General features: G+C 53.6%; 1 protein-coding gene across 7 annotated transcripts in view; it reads right to left on the bottom strand.

Annotated features, from left to right (window-relative positions):
- Positions 1-332: 332 nt before the first annotated feature.
- The window catches only part of RPH3AL (rabphilin 3A like (without C2 domains)), a 155,501-nt gene continuing 140,457 nt past the window's right edge, over positions 333-15,376 (bottom strand). For 5 of the 7 annotated variants that reach the window (XM_070044553.1, XM_030861883.2, XM_070044556.1 and 2 more), the window contains 7 exons: positions 14,759-14,872; positions 13,162-13,306; positions 7,265-11,385; positions 6,185-6,307; positions 5,004-5,298; positions 2,550-2,664; positions 333-414 (listed from right to left, as the gene is read on the bottom strand). In XM_070044553.1, the coding sequence (XP_069900654.1) occupies positions 11,382-11,385; positions 13,162-13,306; positions 14,759-14,872 (263 nt within the window). In that variant the 3' untranslated portion in view covers positions 333-414; positions 2,550-2,664; positions 5,004-5,298; positions 6,185-6,307; positions 7,265-11,381. Of the gene's footprint in view, positions 415-2,549; positions 2,665-5,003; positions 5,299-6,184; positions 6,308-7,264; positions 11,386-13,157; positions 13,307-14,758; positions 14,873-15,376 lie in introns of those variants that run through there. The other 2 variants (XM_070044552.1, XM_060291248.2) reach the window with 2 other exon arrangements.

The following is a 15,376-nucleotide window of genomic DNA, read 5'->3' as shown; positions in this document are numbered from 1 at the left end:
CAAGACAGGCCAGTCCTTCGGCCCCCTTGGGGGCGTGTGGCCATGTGGTGGGGCAGGGGCGGCTTCACTCAGGGATCCCCAGCCTCACCCTCTCTCTCTGGCATCACTCTCTGACCTCTGTTCCTTCCTCTAAATTCCTGTTCATTTCTATCTCTTCTGGGGACTTGGGCCCCGGTTAGACTATGTTCTCAGGATCATCCACAATCAGCCTTAAAAAGTATTTTCCGGGCTTCCCTGGTGGCGCAGTGGTTGAGAGTCCGCCTGCCGATGCAGGGGACGCGGGTTCGTGCCCCGGTCCGGGAGGATCCCACATGACGCGGAGCGGCCGGGTCCGTGAGCCATGGCCGCTGAGCCTGCGCGTCCGGAGCCTGTGCTCCGCAACGGGAGAGGCCACAACAGTGAGAGGCCCACATACTGCAAAAAAAAAAAAAAAGAGTATTTTCCTAAACAAAGACAGTTCCTTCCCCAAGAATGGTGGGGCCAACCATTCAGATAAAAGCAGGTTGTTGCACATGAACTGTGTTGAATGATCTGTTTAGACTGGGAAGGACCTCAGAGTGGGGAAAGGCCACACTGCGGATCTGTTCTGGCTGTGCAGGGCTCCCTTCCCTGGCTCTTTCAGAGACAATGCTCCTGGTCTCCCCCTGATTTCCCTCCTGGCGCTCCGGCCCCTGTAGCGGAGCTGCTACCATTGAGGGAGCCCTCCTTCCCAGGTGACACCTGCCCCAGGCTGGTTCTCACCCCGGAGCTACAAAGTCACCACCTTCAGGGCCAGAAGACCCTGGAGCACAGCTGGTTCAACCTTTTATTTAATGGGGAAACCGAGGCTCCTGCTGGCAAAGGCAACCTGTCTGTACCCACACGCTCTGGAGGCAGCAGAGTCAGGACAGTGAGGAGAGGGGTGCAGCCAGATGGGCAGCCGGACTTGCTCCTGCCACACCCCAGGCAGCAGCTGCTTTGGGGCCTGGAGGCCTGGCGCCCGGGCAGGGTACTAATGGAGGCTCCAAAGGCCGGGTCCTCAGCAGCCCGGGTTTGTCTCAACATCGGCTCTTCCCTGGGAGCCTAGCAGCTGCTTGGAACTGAGTGAGCCCGAGGCAGGGGACCCCACAGCTTGTGGAAAGTGTAGGCTACTGATCTGCTGGCCTTTCCCTAGGGAGGGAGAACAGACGGGCCCTGGACTTGGGAGTGTTTCTATCCATCCATCCATCCGTCCTCCCTCAGGACAGCAGTCCATCCTTCTGTCCATCCTCTCTTGTCTTTCAGTACACGGGTCCACACACAACAATCATTCACTTATCTTTCCATCCATCTGCCCAACACTCCACCCATCCACCCCCCCTCCATCCTTCCCTTCCTCCCTCCATCCTTCCCTTCCTCTCTCCCTGCCTCCCTCCCTCCCTCCATCCTTCCCTTCCTCCCCCATCCCACCCTCTCTCCCCCTTCCTCCCTCCATCCTTCCCTTCCTCTCTCCCTGCCTCCCTCCCTCCCTCCATCCTTCCCTTCCTCCCCCGTCCCACCCTCTCTCCCCCTCCCTCCCTCCATCCTTCCCTTCCTCTCTCCCTGCCTCCCTCCCTCCACCCTGTCCGCCCACTTATCCACCTCCCTCCCCGTTTACCCATCTCTCCACCCAGCAATATTTCTTGACAGATAACAAGGGACTCAAAGATGCATAAGCCATGACCCTGCCTTTAAGGAGATGGGGGTGGGGGTAGGGGTGGGGGGACGGACTCTAGGGAACCCAGCTCAGCTGCAACTCATCTAGAGGCAGCGCCCAGGCGGCAGGCACGCAGGGTGCTGATCTGAGCAGGCTCTGCCTCGGGCAGGGGGCAGGGATGACAAACCCAGCTTTAGGTTCCCTTTTCCCCTGGGCAGAGAGGTGGAGAAGCTGCTCAGCAGGTCCAGTCAGATTTAAAATGTCCCCAAAGAGTGTCTGCTGAGAGGCAGGGGGTGAGCACGCTGAATTATTTCTCCAGTAATTGGCACTGAAGCAGCTGCAGACATCCTGCGGTCTGCATCAAAGAGCTCAGAGCTCGGCCTGTCTCGGTGAGGCCTTGGGGGCATCTTGTCCAGGTCTCCCAGGGTTCTTCCAGCTCCCACCGCCTCTCCCCTCCCCATCTCCTGGTACTGACGAGCCGCCAGGCTCTCCCTGGCTTTCTGTACAAGGCAACCTGGGGGGCGGGGCTGGGCGCATGCAGGTCGGATCCCTGGTCAGCTGGGGGTGAAGGGACAGGGACGAGGACACTAGAGCACCGAGGCCCTTCACTGCAGGGGACAGCCTTGCGGGGGGCTCTGCCCGTGTGTGTCTGGACAAGGCCAGTGCCAGGTTTTCCTTTAGTCTCATCCCTCCCGTGTGCAGAAGAGCCTTTGCTGGCCCTGCAGATGAGCAATTTGAACCGACTTGTCACACGTTTTGTAAACGGTCGGATCTTTCTGTGTGTGTGTGCGTGTGCGTGTGCATGTGCGTGCTGTCCATCTCCCCTGGCAAGGGCCCCTCCCAGTGCATTTCTGGCTGGTGCCTGGGCCACCTCTCCCACTGCGGGGCTCTCCACCTGGTCTCCTTATGCCGGAGGCTTCTCTCCCTCCCTGGGGGCAGAGCACAGGGCTGGGGCGGCCTGGGGTGGAGGATCCAGACAGCTTGGTCAGTTTCCAGAGGCTTCCTTCCTGCTGCAGAACCACATAGAGAGATCAGGTCAAAGGGAGCCCCTCTTTTGGCAGTAGGGGTGAGGATGGGTCCCACCCCTGCCCCTGGGACTTCCCATCTCTCCACCCCCTCCCAAGGGACCTCTGGAGAACAAAATTAGAAAACTATTTAGTCCAGTTGTCTCATCTCATAGATGGGCTGGCAGCAGGGCCAGACAACTGGTGCCCCCAGGCCGCCCCTCAGCAGACCGTGTGAGGATCCTCCCCGTCAGGCCCTGACTGTGCATCTGGGTCTGCACACAGAAAGAACAGCCAGGCCGGCCAGGACCAGCTACACAATTTGTGGGGCCCAGTGCAAAATGAAAACGTGGGGCCCCCTGTTCAACGTGATTGAGAATTTCGAGACAGTGACAGCAGAGCCTGAAACTGAGTGTGAGGCCCTGTGTGACTGTACAGGTTGTGCATGTGCCCGTGAGGCCAGCACTGAGGCCAGTCAGGCTCCAGCCATCGAGGGAGCTGCTGAGGTCCCTGGGTGACTGCTGTTCCCCATGCCATGAGCCACAGGGGGCAGAGAGATGCAGGACAGCATCCTGCATTAGAAGGAAAGGCAGAGCCTCATGCGCTGCTGGTGGGAATAGAAAATGGTGCAGCGGCCGTGGAAAACAGTGGTGATTCCTTAAAAAGTTAAGTGTAGAACTACCACCTAATCTAGCAATGCCACGTAATCCAGCAATACACCCAAAAGAATTAAAAGCAGGGTCTCGAACAGATACTTGTGTATCAATGTTCATAACAGTCTTACAATAGCCAAAAGGTGGAAAAAACACAAATGACCATCAACAGATGAGTGGAGAAACCATGTGATCTACCCAGTGGAATATTATTCGGCCATAAAATGGAATGAAATTCTGACACAGGCTACAACATGGATGGACCTTGGGAACACTAAGCTAAGTGAAATAAGTCAGACACAAAAGAACAAACACTGTATGAGTCCCCTTACATGAGGTACCTAGAGTAGTTAAGTTATAGAGACAGAAAGTAGAGCGGGCCTGCCTGGGGGTGGGGAGGGAGGAATGGGGAGTTAGTGTTTAACGGGCACAGGGTTCACTCCGGGACGATGAGAACGCTCTGGGGATGATGGTGGTCATGGCTGCACGACAAAGTGAATGGATTTAATGTCACTGAGCCGTACACTTAAAAATGGTTAAAATGTATGTTACGTGTATTTTACCACAATAAAAAAAATAAAGAGAATAAAGGAAAGAGGGGCAGGTGGCGTGGGAAGACAAGACAGGTGTGGAGGTTTGACAGCTGAGATGGGTTGGGGACTGTGGGATTGCAGCTCCCAGTCCTGGAGTTCAGGGGTCATGTTCGGGTGCGGCTCCCACAGCCCTGGGAGGAGTTGCAGGTCAGTCCAGAGACAGGCTCTGGCTCCAAAGGCGCTGAGAAGCTATTTGATTGATGGAAGCTCCTGGAAACCCTCTAAGGCAAATCCTCCTGCTCATACAGGCCTGAAAAGACAACTGCTTCCCTGAGCCTACCCCGGGTCTCCCGATAAGGGAGGACTCAGGAGAGCATGGCGTGTGCTCAGCCTCGCGGGGCATGAGACAGCGTCCAACATGGGGGCAAAATCTCTGTGTAGCGACTGAACTTTATTCTCACGTGTTAATTGGCAGAAGGAAAATACCCCAGTGGGACAAGGGGCTGACTTTATCCTACTCATCTATACATTATGATCTGCGTCTTTCTCTGCCTGCACATACCTCCATCGCCGCACTGAATCCTGATTTGTTCTCACCAGACCGCGCCCCCCTGCTCAACCCAGCATGGTCTTTGGCATCTGACTGCTCTGCATTCAAATACAGGCACTCTTGACCTCCCTGGGCCTCAGTTTCCTCTTCTGTAAAATGGGCACATTAGAAGTATCTGCTGCACAGGTGGGTGAGGAGCCCTAAAGCATGCAGCAGGTGCCTGACTCAACAGATGTTGGCCGTGACGATTATTACACAGCAAAATGCTTCATCTCTCCCGGGCCCTGGCTCAGTGGAATTGAGGGCTCTGTTTGTTGTCGGCAAACAAAGTGGCGTGAGGAGGCGGGAGCTGTGAGGGAAGCGAGGGAGGGCACCGCCTGGGGTCCCTGATGGGCCTCCAGCCGGGCAGCTCTCCTCTCCACTGCCTGCTGCTCCCCGGCTTGGCACTCGGGGAGAACACGTCAGAGACAGTTCACCGGAAAGGCAGGAACAGGAAGAGATAGAGATTTCAGGCTTCTGGGAACCTAGGGATGTGATGCCAGAAAGTGGGCGTTTTCTCCTTCGGGAAAGGTGCCAGCCCCCTTCTTTGTGGGTGGAAGTGACTCTCACCTGCTGGGCCTGTGGACGCTCTTTGCTTCAGGGCTAAGGAGCAGCCGGGGGCGGGGCCTCTGTCCAGGGGTGGCGTGTGGCAGCAGCACTCGGTCCCAGGCTTGTCTCCTCGTCCAGTGGGGCGCTGTGTTTTCTCCGCCAGCCCGGTCCTCATCACCCGCCCGCCGCTCCCCTGCCTGGGTCGGTCTAGGGGTGTCAGTCCAGGGAGACACAGGTAAACTGGTTCCACTAGATCCATGGGTCTTCAAAGTTGTTCTCCTGCACTTCCCTGGTGGTGCAGTGGTCAAGAATCCGCCTGCCAGTGCAGGGGACACGGGTTTGAGCCCTGGTCCGGGAAGATCCCACATGCTGCGGAGCAACTAAGCCCGTGCGCCACAACTACTGAGCCTGCGCTCTAGAGCCCGCGAGCCACAACTACTGAGCTCATGTGCTGCAACTACTGAGGCCCGCTCGTCTAGAGCCTGTGATCCGCAATAAGAGAAGCCACCGCTCAATGCAACTAGAGGAAGCCCGCATGCAGCAACGAAGACCCAACGCAACCAAAGAAATTAAAATAATAATGATAATAATCTGCCTGCCAATGCAGGGGACATGGATTCAATCCCTGGTCTGGGAAGATCCCACGTGTTGCGAAGCAACTAAGCCCGTGAGCCGCAACTACTGAGCCTGCACTCTAGAGCCCACGAGCCACAACTACTGAGCCTGCGTGCCACAACTACTGAAGCCCGTGCGCCTAGAGCCCGTGCTCTGCAACAAGAGAAGCCACCGCAATGAGAAGCCCGCACACCACAACAAAGAGTAGCTCCCGCTCGCTGCAACTAGAGAAAGCCCGCGCACAGCAACGAAGACCCAATGCAGCCAAAAAAAAAAAAAAAAAAGTTGGTCTCCCGATGGGGAGCATCAGCATCGCCTGGGAACTTGAAATGCATGTTCTCAGCCCCCCCCGGACCTCTGAGCCAGAAGCTCTGGGGTGAGGCCCAGTGACCTGTGTCTGAACAAGCCCACCGGGTGACTTCGATGCTGCAGAAGGGTGGGGGCCACTACGGAACCTCAGCCTCTAGCACTGCACTTGACACTTCAGCAGCTGCCCAGTCAACACTGGATAGATGAACCATTATTCCCCGAGGGGAAGCGCATGACCATCTGCTGTGTCCCAGGCTCCATGCAGCCACTGCACTTACCTTCTTACGTCATCTAAACAACTCTTGAGGCAAGGGCCACGTCTGAATCCTATGGGAGTCATGACTAATAGCAGTGGTAGGAGTTTTACAGGTGCTTTCGAGTTTTTAATTTCCACAACAATCCTGTGAAGGAAGTATTATCCCCATTTTACAGATGAGGAAGCTGAGACAGAGAAGTACCCATCATTTCAGGTGCTAAGTAGTAGAGCTGGGGATTCAAAATCAGGTATCCAAAGTTCATGTGGTCTCTTTTAGGGACTACTTGGGTTATCCAACATGTGGGACAAATCAAGTCGTTTCTGCACTCCATGATTTTTACAGATGACACAGAACATCCTCCATCCCTAACTGCGAGAGTCTCAGGTTCAAAAGTTAATTGGTAAGTTGGATGCTTGAGACTCAGAAAGCAAGGATTTCTTGGTTCCCAGAACCGCCACCAAGAACCCTTGACTCCTGGCAGCTCCCAGACCCTGGTGGGGGTATCTGCATCCCATCTGTGCCCTAAAGCTGAAAGCTTCCGGGGTTAACACATGATGAAACTGCTTCAGAGCCCCATCAACCCTGGGACACATCTCTAGGAAACACACTTGGAATTCCCCCTGGAGGCTGTAAGGATTGGGTCCTTCTCCTAAACTAGGTCTGGTCCAGGCACGGGGTTCTAGTGGGAGCGAGTGTGGTGGCTTGTGCTATATCAGGTCTGAGGAGTCTAAAGGGGGTGTCGGTCCCAGCACAGAGGTTCCTGAGAGCCGGGAGGCAGAGGCAACAGCCCCTTACAGGCTGGGCATTTGGATACAGGGACCTCTGGAGCTGCATTTTCTCTGCCAGGCAGGTCCTCATCGCCTCTTTATCTTACTTTCCTGCTATGGCTCCGGGGCTCTCACCCACATCCCACGAGTTTATCCTGTTTGATACATATTTTTCCACAAAAATTCCATTGTTAGAAATATAATTTGGTACAAAGTTAAAAACTGTACTATAAAGTTTATAACATAGGGCAGCAATCTCCTGCCCCCCCCCATCCCCAACCCAAGTCCCTCTCTAGGCAACACTTAGAACTCAGCCATGTCTGCTGGTGTTTACCTTTGTACTGAAATCTCATGCTGATTCTACTTCTTGATTTTTCAGTTTTATATATTATATGTCATGATATAGAATATCATGATATCATATTCAATCTCTCCAACACAGGTATGCTTCTTATCCTGTTTGTACATCCTTGGGTATCTCTCCTGCCCTCATGCTCCAATCTGGGCTGGCTGGCCTTGGCCTCTAGCCCACACACACAGCCACTGCCAACATCCTGGGGCCTGTCTTTGCCCCTCTCCTCTGTTGCATCCTCAGTTTCCTGTGTTCCTGTGTCCTGGTTTTCTCCCTTGTTTGGCTGGAGCACATCCTGTAGTAGCTGCCTGAGAAAGAATGTATGGGAGGTAAATTAAAACAAAACAAAACAAAACTTCACAAGTCTGAAAATATCTTCATTCTACTGTCACTAAGATCTGGGTGGATATAAACCCAGATTAGAAATCATTTCCTGCCAGAATTTGGAAGATACTTCTTCACTGTGTTCTGGCTTCAAAATTTGCTTTGAGAATTTCAAAGCCATGTTAACCCCCGACCCTTGGTATATGACATGTTTCAAAAAATTTTGTTCTCTTTGGAAGGTCTTAGGATTTTTTTTCTTTAGGATTTTTATCCTGGTGTCCTGAAATTTCATGATAAGCCTTGCTATAGTTCCCTAAATTTTTATTCTGAAAGATTTCAGACATATAAAAATAATTCAAATATGACATATAATGAAATATTATAAATATTACAAACCCATCTATCCATCGCTGAGATTAATGAAACATTATCAGTAAAGTTGAAACCGTTCCTTGTGCCTCTTCTTCTCAAGATGTATCTTGAAAGCTGTTGTTTATCCTTCCTATGCATTTCTTTATTCTTCCACTGCATAAAATATATGTTAATATATAACATTTTTGCATGTTTTAAAATCTCTATATAGATGGTGTCATAACATATTTATTTTTTCTGCCATCTGTTTCTTTCCTCAGCATTGTTTGTGAGAGTCATCTATACTAAGCGTGGCCTGATTATATCACAATTTATGGATCTCGTCTTCTGTCGATGGTATTCAGGTTGTCCCCAGTTTTTACCTAATAAAAAGGTAGTGCTCTAAACATCCTGTGCACATCTTCTGGAGCACACATAGAAGAGTTTCTGTAGGGAAATGGTTCTTGGTTCTGCCAGCACGTGGAGTCATCCGGGGAGCTTTACAAAATCCTAGAGTCAAGGCTGGGCCCCAAATTGATTAAACCAGAATCTCTAGGGGTGCATCCAGCATGAGTGTGTGTAAAGCTGGCCAAGTGATTCCAATGAGCTGTCAGTGGTGACCACCACTGCTCTGGACCAGTATTCCTCAGGGTATGTGGTCCTCTAGCCAGCAGCCTCATCTGGGAACTTGATAGACGTACATGCTCAGCCCCTGGCCCAGACTCGGTGGGTGAGAATCTGTTTTAGCAAGATTTCAGGTGATTGCACGGCACCTGCAGGCCAGGTGCATCTTCATCTACAGGTATTGCCACATGGCAGCTCACGATGGTGGTGGCCCACCGCACGGCTGTGGTTTTATGTCACTGTGCTCGGCACTTGGTGGGTTCTTGCTCTGTGAAAGCTCCTTTCCTTCAGTCCTAGGAGATATTCTTGTATCATTTCTTCTACAATTTTCTCTCCTCTCTTTTCTGTTTCTTGGCTTGAAATTCCTATTAGTTGGAGGTTAGACCTTCTGCATGGATCTGATGTTTTGGTTGTCCAATGGTCCTGACTTTTCTTTGTTTCGGTGTTTTACCTTCTGGGAGATTTTCTCACATCTTCCATCCCTTCTAATGCCTTTAAAAATTTCTGCTATTATATATTTTTAAAAAATTTTCAAGCGCTTTAACACTTCCTTTTAAAAATGACACTCTCTTCCTGTTTCATGGGCAAATATCTTCAGAGGACTGTTCTCTGACCCCTTTCTTCTGTGTACTGGAGCTGTTGGTTTTGGTCAACTGCTGGTGCCCCTGGCTGTTGCCACTATGACTGTAACACAACAAAGCTAACAGGAAGCTCTGTACATGTGGGTAGGGCTTGGGAATGGGGGCCTCATAGTGGTGACTGGGTAGAGACTGGGGAATTGTCAATTTCAGGATCTGTCAGTCTTTTCTCTTTGCTCAGTTTCCCAGAGAGAAATTCAATAATGTCCTGCCTTGGGGTGGCTGGATGGGAACAGGCCCAGCTGTCAGCAGAGGAAGGGGGCTGAGGGTCTCCCCATTAACCATCGCTTCACCCCAGCCTTTGGCTGGTCTTGGGGTTCCCAATCCAGAATCCTTCTAGTTCAACCTTGGCCAGCTGTACACCTGTCTTCTACCAGGATCAGAGAAGGGCAGTCACGTGCAATCTGGGCTCGGGTCTAACCACTTCTTCCAACCAATACTATTTTCACACCATCTTGAACTCCTGCCTTAGGGATACCCGGTCCCTCCATGTTCTGAGCATGTGGGGGATTCTGCAGAGAAAATGGGCTTGTTAAGCGTTGCCAGCTCTCTTAGACACTTTGGGGAGTGGGGGAAGCTGGCACTAAACAAGTTATACTCTTCCAGCTTCCAAAGTTTTCAGACCTCTCTTACCTGCTGCCATCTTTGCAGTTCATGCCATTTTCATTCCTTTATGTCATTTTGGTGGGGTTTGGGGAGACAGAGGAAATACAGATGTGTTCAGTCCACAGTGTTTAACCACAAATCCTTGCCCATTTTACACGCGTTTTGACACATTTACATGTAAGTTCATATGACTCATTTTGATTATCTGTACTTTTTATTTCTACTTAGATGGCCTTGTTTTTCCCATTCAACGTTAGGCTTGTGAGCCCTTCTAACCCACGCAGATCTAGCTCATTCCTTTTACTGCGGCTTAGCAAGTGTTCCAGCAACCAACGTACCACATTTCTTCCATCCATTTCTCTACTGATGCATCTCAGAAACACAAGTGATTGTGGCCTTTTGATCAACACGCTGGCTCAATGCAAATTCTAATCTTTATTGTTTTTATTCGGAAGCATAACTTGTCACAGGGAAACAGTGTTTTTATTACTTTTTTTTTTTTTAACTGTCTGCCAGCGACTAGGGCAAAAGGGCTAATGGTGGGGGCCTGAGAGCCTGGAGAAGAAGGCCCTTCGAGGACCAGGCCCGGGGTGGTCAGGAGGGGGGGTGTGGACGCCATACACACAGAATCACGCATTCTCTCTCCTCCAGGAAAGGCTTTCCAGAAGCATCTGCCCACACTTTGAATTAAGTGTTTTTCTGCCAAACTGAACCTACTGAAGGGGAGTGGATTAATGGCTTAGGGAGCTTCACGCCCAGCAGGGGGCTCAGCTGAAGGCTGCTTGCTCTCCAGTGAGTGAATTCACAGTGTTCACCAGAACCCTTTCCAGCTCCAGCAGCCCTCGGGGAGGCCAAGGAGGGCTTCCAAGAAACCTAACCGAGAGCCAGGTTCAACAGCAGCTCCTGGGTGGGGAGGGAGGAGGCCGCATCCACGTTCAGAGCCGCAGGGGAAGGGGGAGGATGGGTGGATCTCTCATCCCACCTGCTCTGGGTTCCTCTCCGGGGGCCATGCTCAGGTGTGAAGGGTCACGCTCAGGCTCTGATTTCTTTTTCCATGAATACCAATATGGAGAAAGCCCTACCTGGCACCCTCTGAAATTGCAGTGCATAGGGGAAGGCCCCAGAAGGTGGGTCTGAAGGCCCTTCCAGTCCAACTAAGACGAGAGCAAACTTAAAATGAACATAGGGGTAGACTGGGGGTGGGGCTGGGGGCAATAAATAAAGGTCACAGCTGAGGGGAGTGACTGGGGTGGCGGTGGAGAGGGGGGCTCCCAGGAGAGAAGGGGTGCAGAAAGGCACTGGGTTGGGGGAAGCAGACTCAGCCTTGCAAACACTGGTTTGTCGAGTCAGAGGTCACGTCCGACAGGGCTGGCGGTGGAGGGCCCTGGGACTGGTCAGGAAGGAGCCGGGTAGGGTCTGGCTCCAGCGCTTTCTCTCTCTCTCAAGCTCTTCCACTGGAAAGTCTGCCCCACGCACCAAGCGCGCCTCTGCTCAGGGCAGGCAGAGGGGACCGTCGGAGCCCACGTCAGCAGCAGGGGCTCGCCCAGGTGTGCCTTCTACCTTTGGGGGAGAGAAAAAAAGGCCACTATAGGGGGAGCAGAGGCAGAGTCCCACCCCAGTGACAGTGTGAGCTTTGGGAATGAAATGCAGGGAAGGCTGACTCCTTGCTGAAGCGGCCTGCGCCTGAAGCAGCTGCCCCGTCTGAAACTAAGCAGGGGGCTGCCCGGGAGGGCCGGCGGCTGAGTGCTGGGCAGGGGGCACCTGCATGCTGGGCCCAGCCCTGCTCCGCTGTGCTGTGCCATTGCAGGCAGGTCGCCCAGTCCCTGGGCTTCAGTGTGGCCATCGATACCTGGGCTAGTCAACACAGGTGATCTTGGGACGCCAGCAGGAGCAAATGGACATGGGAACATACAACCTTCCTCTAGGCCAGTCCTTTCCAAGTAACAACTTAAGCCCTGGAACCCTGTCTATGTGCTAGGCCACACAGCCTGCCCCGTGATTACTGGACAGTTCCTGAAGACCCACTCAGGTAGGTACCCCACATGGACCCTGGATCTTACCCTCCCTGCAACCTGCAAGGGACACGATGTGGTCCCCATTTCAGCGATAATGGAACTGGGCACTGAGAGATCAAATATTAGGTTGAATCTTACGGATTTGCCAATATTTAACTGTTTTTGATCTACAAAAATGCAATTTCATGTGGTTCGACCTGATGGTTTGCCCAAGTTCCCATGGGTATGGATGGCAGGGCTGGGACTGGAGCTTGGGCCTGCTTGATTCCAAACTGCCCTCCCTGGGGGGATTGCAGGAGGCGAGGGTAGGGGAGAGAGGGTGCACGCCCACGGCGCCTCCCTCCCTGAGACCTGCCCACTCAGCGTCACAGTCTGTCTCTGTCCCTCATGACCATCGAGCGGGGAAATGAGGGAGGAGGAGGGAGGGGAGGGGAAAGGGGAGGGGAGGGGCGATCCCACAGGGTTTCCTGGGGGGTACTCCCCAGCCCAGCAGGCCTGCAGCCGTCCCCGTGCGCGGCAGGGGCACCAGCTGCTGTGCTGACCCATGCAGTGTGCACCATGGGTCCTCTGGTTGTAGACGCACTAAGTCCAGCTGGGGCTTCTTTCTGGAAGGAGGCTGGGCGCCGATCGTGCACCTGCACAATTTTCTCCCGCTTGAGTGCGAGGACTCCCCTGTCCCCCAAGTGCATGGTGACCTCAGGTTGGCCGGGGCCGGTGGGAGCTTGGACTCTTGCCCTTGGCTTCCACATCCATCACATGGGGATACTGAGCCTCCTGTCTATTTGGCCAAGAGAACGAAAGTTGACCTTGGAAGTGCAAGGACAGGCCGGCCTCCATGCCGTCAGCTCTAGGGGTCCTGAATCCTCCCTCTTAGGATTTGGGCCTGCCCTGGCCTGGGCTCTGTTTTGGGTGAGCTGATTTGCCTTCCTCAGCTATGCAGTAGGTTTCTGGAGGTCAGGGACTGTCCCCCACCGCACCCGGCCCAGGCTGGGCACGCACTGCCTGGAGAATAGCAGGTGCTCTGAAAATAGAGTTACTGTGACTGTTAGGCAGGAAGGGAAATGCTCTGAAAGATTACACATTTCATAAAGCAGAGGATGGAAACGGCCATTGTTACAGTTACTGAGAACGGATAGGGACAGTCACCACTGTCCTTTTGGGTCCCTCTTTCTGTTCATTGTGGGCACGGATGGGTCTGGCTTGCCTCTGTTCGACGGGCACCTGGCACAGGGCTCAAAAATGCAGAGAACTGAAAACACCCCCCCGGGGGGCGCAGATAGAGAGGAGGTGGGTACGATGGAAGGAGGAGCTTGGTACTCACTGTGGCCTTTTGGGTCCGGCCTGGGTGGGCCCCCCACTGTGGGTCTGCAGAGCCGGTCCCGTCTCGATGGCCAGGCTGCGCTCGCTCCCTGAGAGGTGGCTGGGTGGGCGGGGAGGCCCCATCTTTGATGATTCCATGCTGCCACCTGCAAGAAACCATGAATGGTTCAAGGCTGCGTCCTTTGGGCCTTGCACCGAGACAGGGACCATCTCAGCCTGACAAGGAGCTGATCTGAAGTCTCCTCCTTTGGAATTGTGACCTGTATCGATGGGACCGTCTGCCAGAGCCCCTTCCCCTGGGAACCGCCACCCCCTTTCCCCATCCACGTGGCTGCCATGTTCTAGCGGGACCCCACCCTCTGGCCACTGCCGACTGGCCCACAACCTACAAAGGCAATCGAATGGGCCCTGAGGTCATTTCACTAAGGAACAAGTAGTTACCCACATGAAAACTGGCAGTGAGGACGAGTCTGTCCTGCCCTCGGAGAAGGAGGGTGTCGTGGAGAAGCGTGTAAATTTCTGTGAACCCAATAAGAGGGACATTCACGGCTGCCTCTGCAGACTAAAGAATCCTCACTCAGACACGGCTGTTAGCCCCTGCCCGGCCCAGAGAGCAGCGGTGGGGCCTGCAGACTGCACTCCATCTTTCCATCTCCTGACCCGCTTGGCCGCAGCTGAGAGCCGGTGTGGAGGGGACACGAGCTACGGTAGTGGGAGGTGAGGAGTATAAAACCTGCCCTAGCAACCAAGGCTGGCAGGTAAGTGTCCTCCACGCTTTCCTAAGAGAGAATCTGCAGTCTGAAGGGGCCTAAGAGATCATCTAGTCCAGGGACAGTTTTCACCTCATGCAGCATCCCCGCCTACTGATACTGGTCCCTGGGAAAACTGCATGGAGGAGGATTCCGAAGCCATGTCAGGCTCTGTGGGAGAGAGTGCCGGGATCAACTGGTAATGTCTGCCATGGGCACAGGAGTGCCAGGCATTGGCATCTCTGACCTAGTCCAGACTGCCACCCCCGGCAGGAATTCCTTCCGTATCAGTTCTGGCAGATCACCCAGCCTTCCATTTCCTTCCAGTTTGAGGCAGTTACTGAAAAGCTTTCTTCTTAGGTATTAAATTCAGCCTGAAATGTCACGCAAGTATCCCAGTTCTAACCTTTGGAGTGACTCTGAATGAAGCTGGTCCTTTTCCTGGGAAGGTCCTTCATGTGTCTAAAGATAAGGAATGGAAAATGTGTCCCCAGGCTTTCTCTGCATATATACCTGAGCTTCCCTTCTATATGTTTTTTTTTTTTTTTGGCTGCTCTACACAGCTTGTGGGATCAGTTCCCTGACCAGGGATTGAACCCGGCCCATGGCAGTGAAAGCCGGAATCCTAACCATAGGCCGGCAGGGAACTCCCCTTTCTATCTGCTCTTGAGTGGTGCTAACACTTTAGCTCCTAGCCCTCCCAGCTGATGGCCCATTTTGCCTCCCGGATCTAGAACAAGTCCACAGACCCAGCCACTGGGGAGCCACTAGGGAGCGGTAGCCTGTGGAAGCAGCAAAGCCACTGCCCCAGGGGCTTGGGAAACAAATAGGGCTGCTTCCCACACTTACCTGATTCCCCCCAGGGTCTGTCGCTTTTCCGGTCCCTGACCCCAGTGGGTGGGAGTCTGTCCTCCAGGCTGGAGGAGCTGAGATCTGAGTCACTGTCACTGTCGCTGGAAACCACTGGAAAAGAGATACCAGCACAGGAGGTCACCCCCACTGGCCACCACAGGCAGGCGTGTCAGACAGAGGGGACCAGGGCAGGCCTCTTCCTTCCAGGACAAAGTGGCATAGGACCTCCGCCGGCCCTGGTGTTTGGGGCACGGGGACAGTGGTCCGGGGATAGGGATGGCAGGGTACTCCTGTCAGTCAAAGAGGTGAGTCCTGGTGCGAGGAGGTGGGGACTCGGGGGTGCGGTGCCCAGTATGACCAGCACCGGCAGGGAGGGCTCAGTCCTCAGGCAGCCATCTCCACCCATCACCCCCTCCCTGTGGCTGAATCAGAACCCTCTTGCTGGGAGGAGCTGATTACTCCCTTTGGTGCAGGCCCAACTGCACCTGGCAACATTTAAAGGTGCCCGGCCATGCTCTGCAGGGATAATTCCAGTCCTCGCTGACCCTGATGGAGGGCTCCAGGCCCCTGACATACACTAACTCAAGGAAGCTTCAGAACAACCCTGCAAGATAG

Source organism: Globicephala melas, chromosome 20 (assembly GCF_963455315.2).
Source record: "Globicephala melas chromosome 20, mGloMel1.2, whole genome shotgun sequence".
NCBI lineage: Eukaryota > Metazoa > Chordata > Mammalia > Artiodactyla > Delphinidae > Globicephala > Globicephala melas.
Note: the sequence above shows the minus strand (reverse complement) of the source record. Positions and strands in the feature narration are given on the sequence as shown.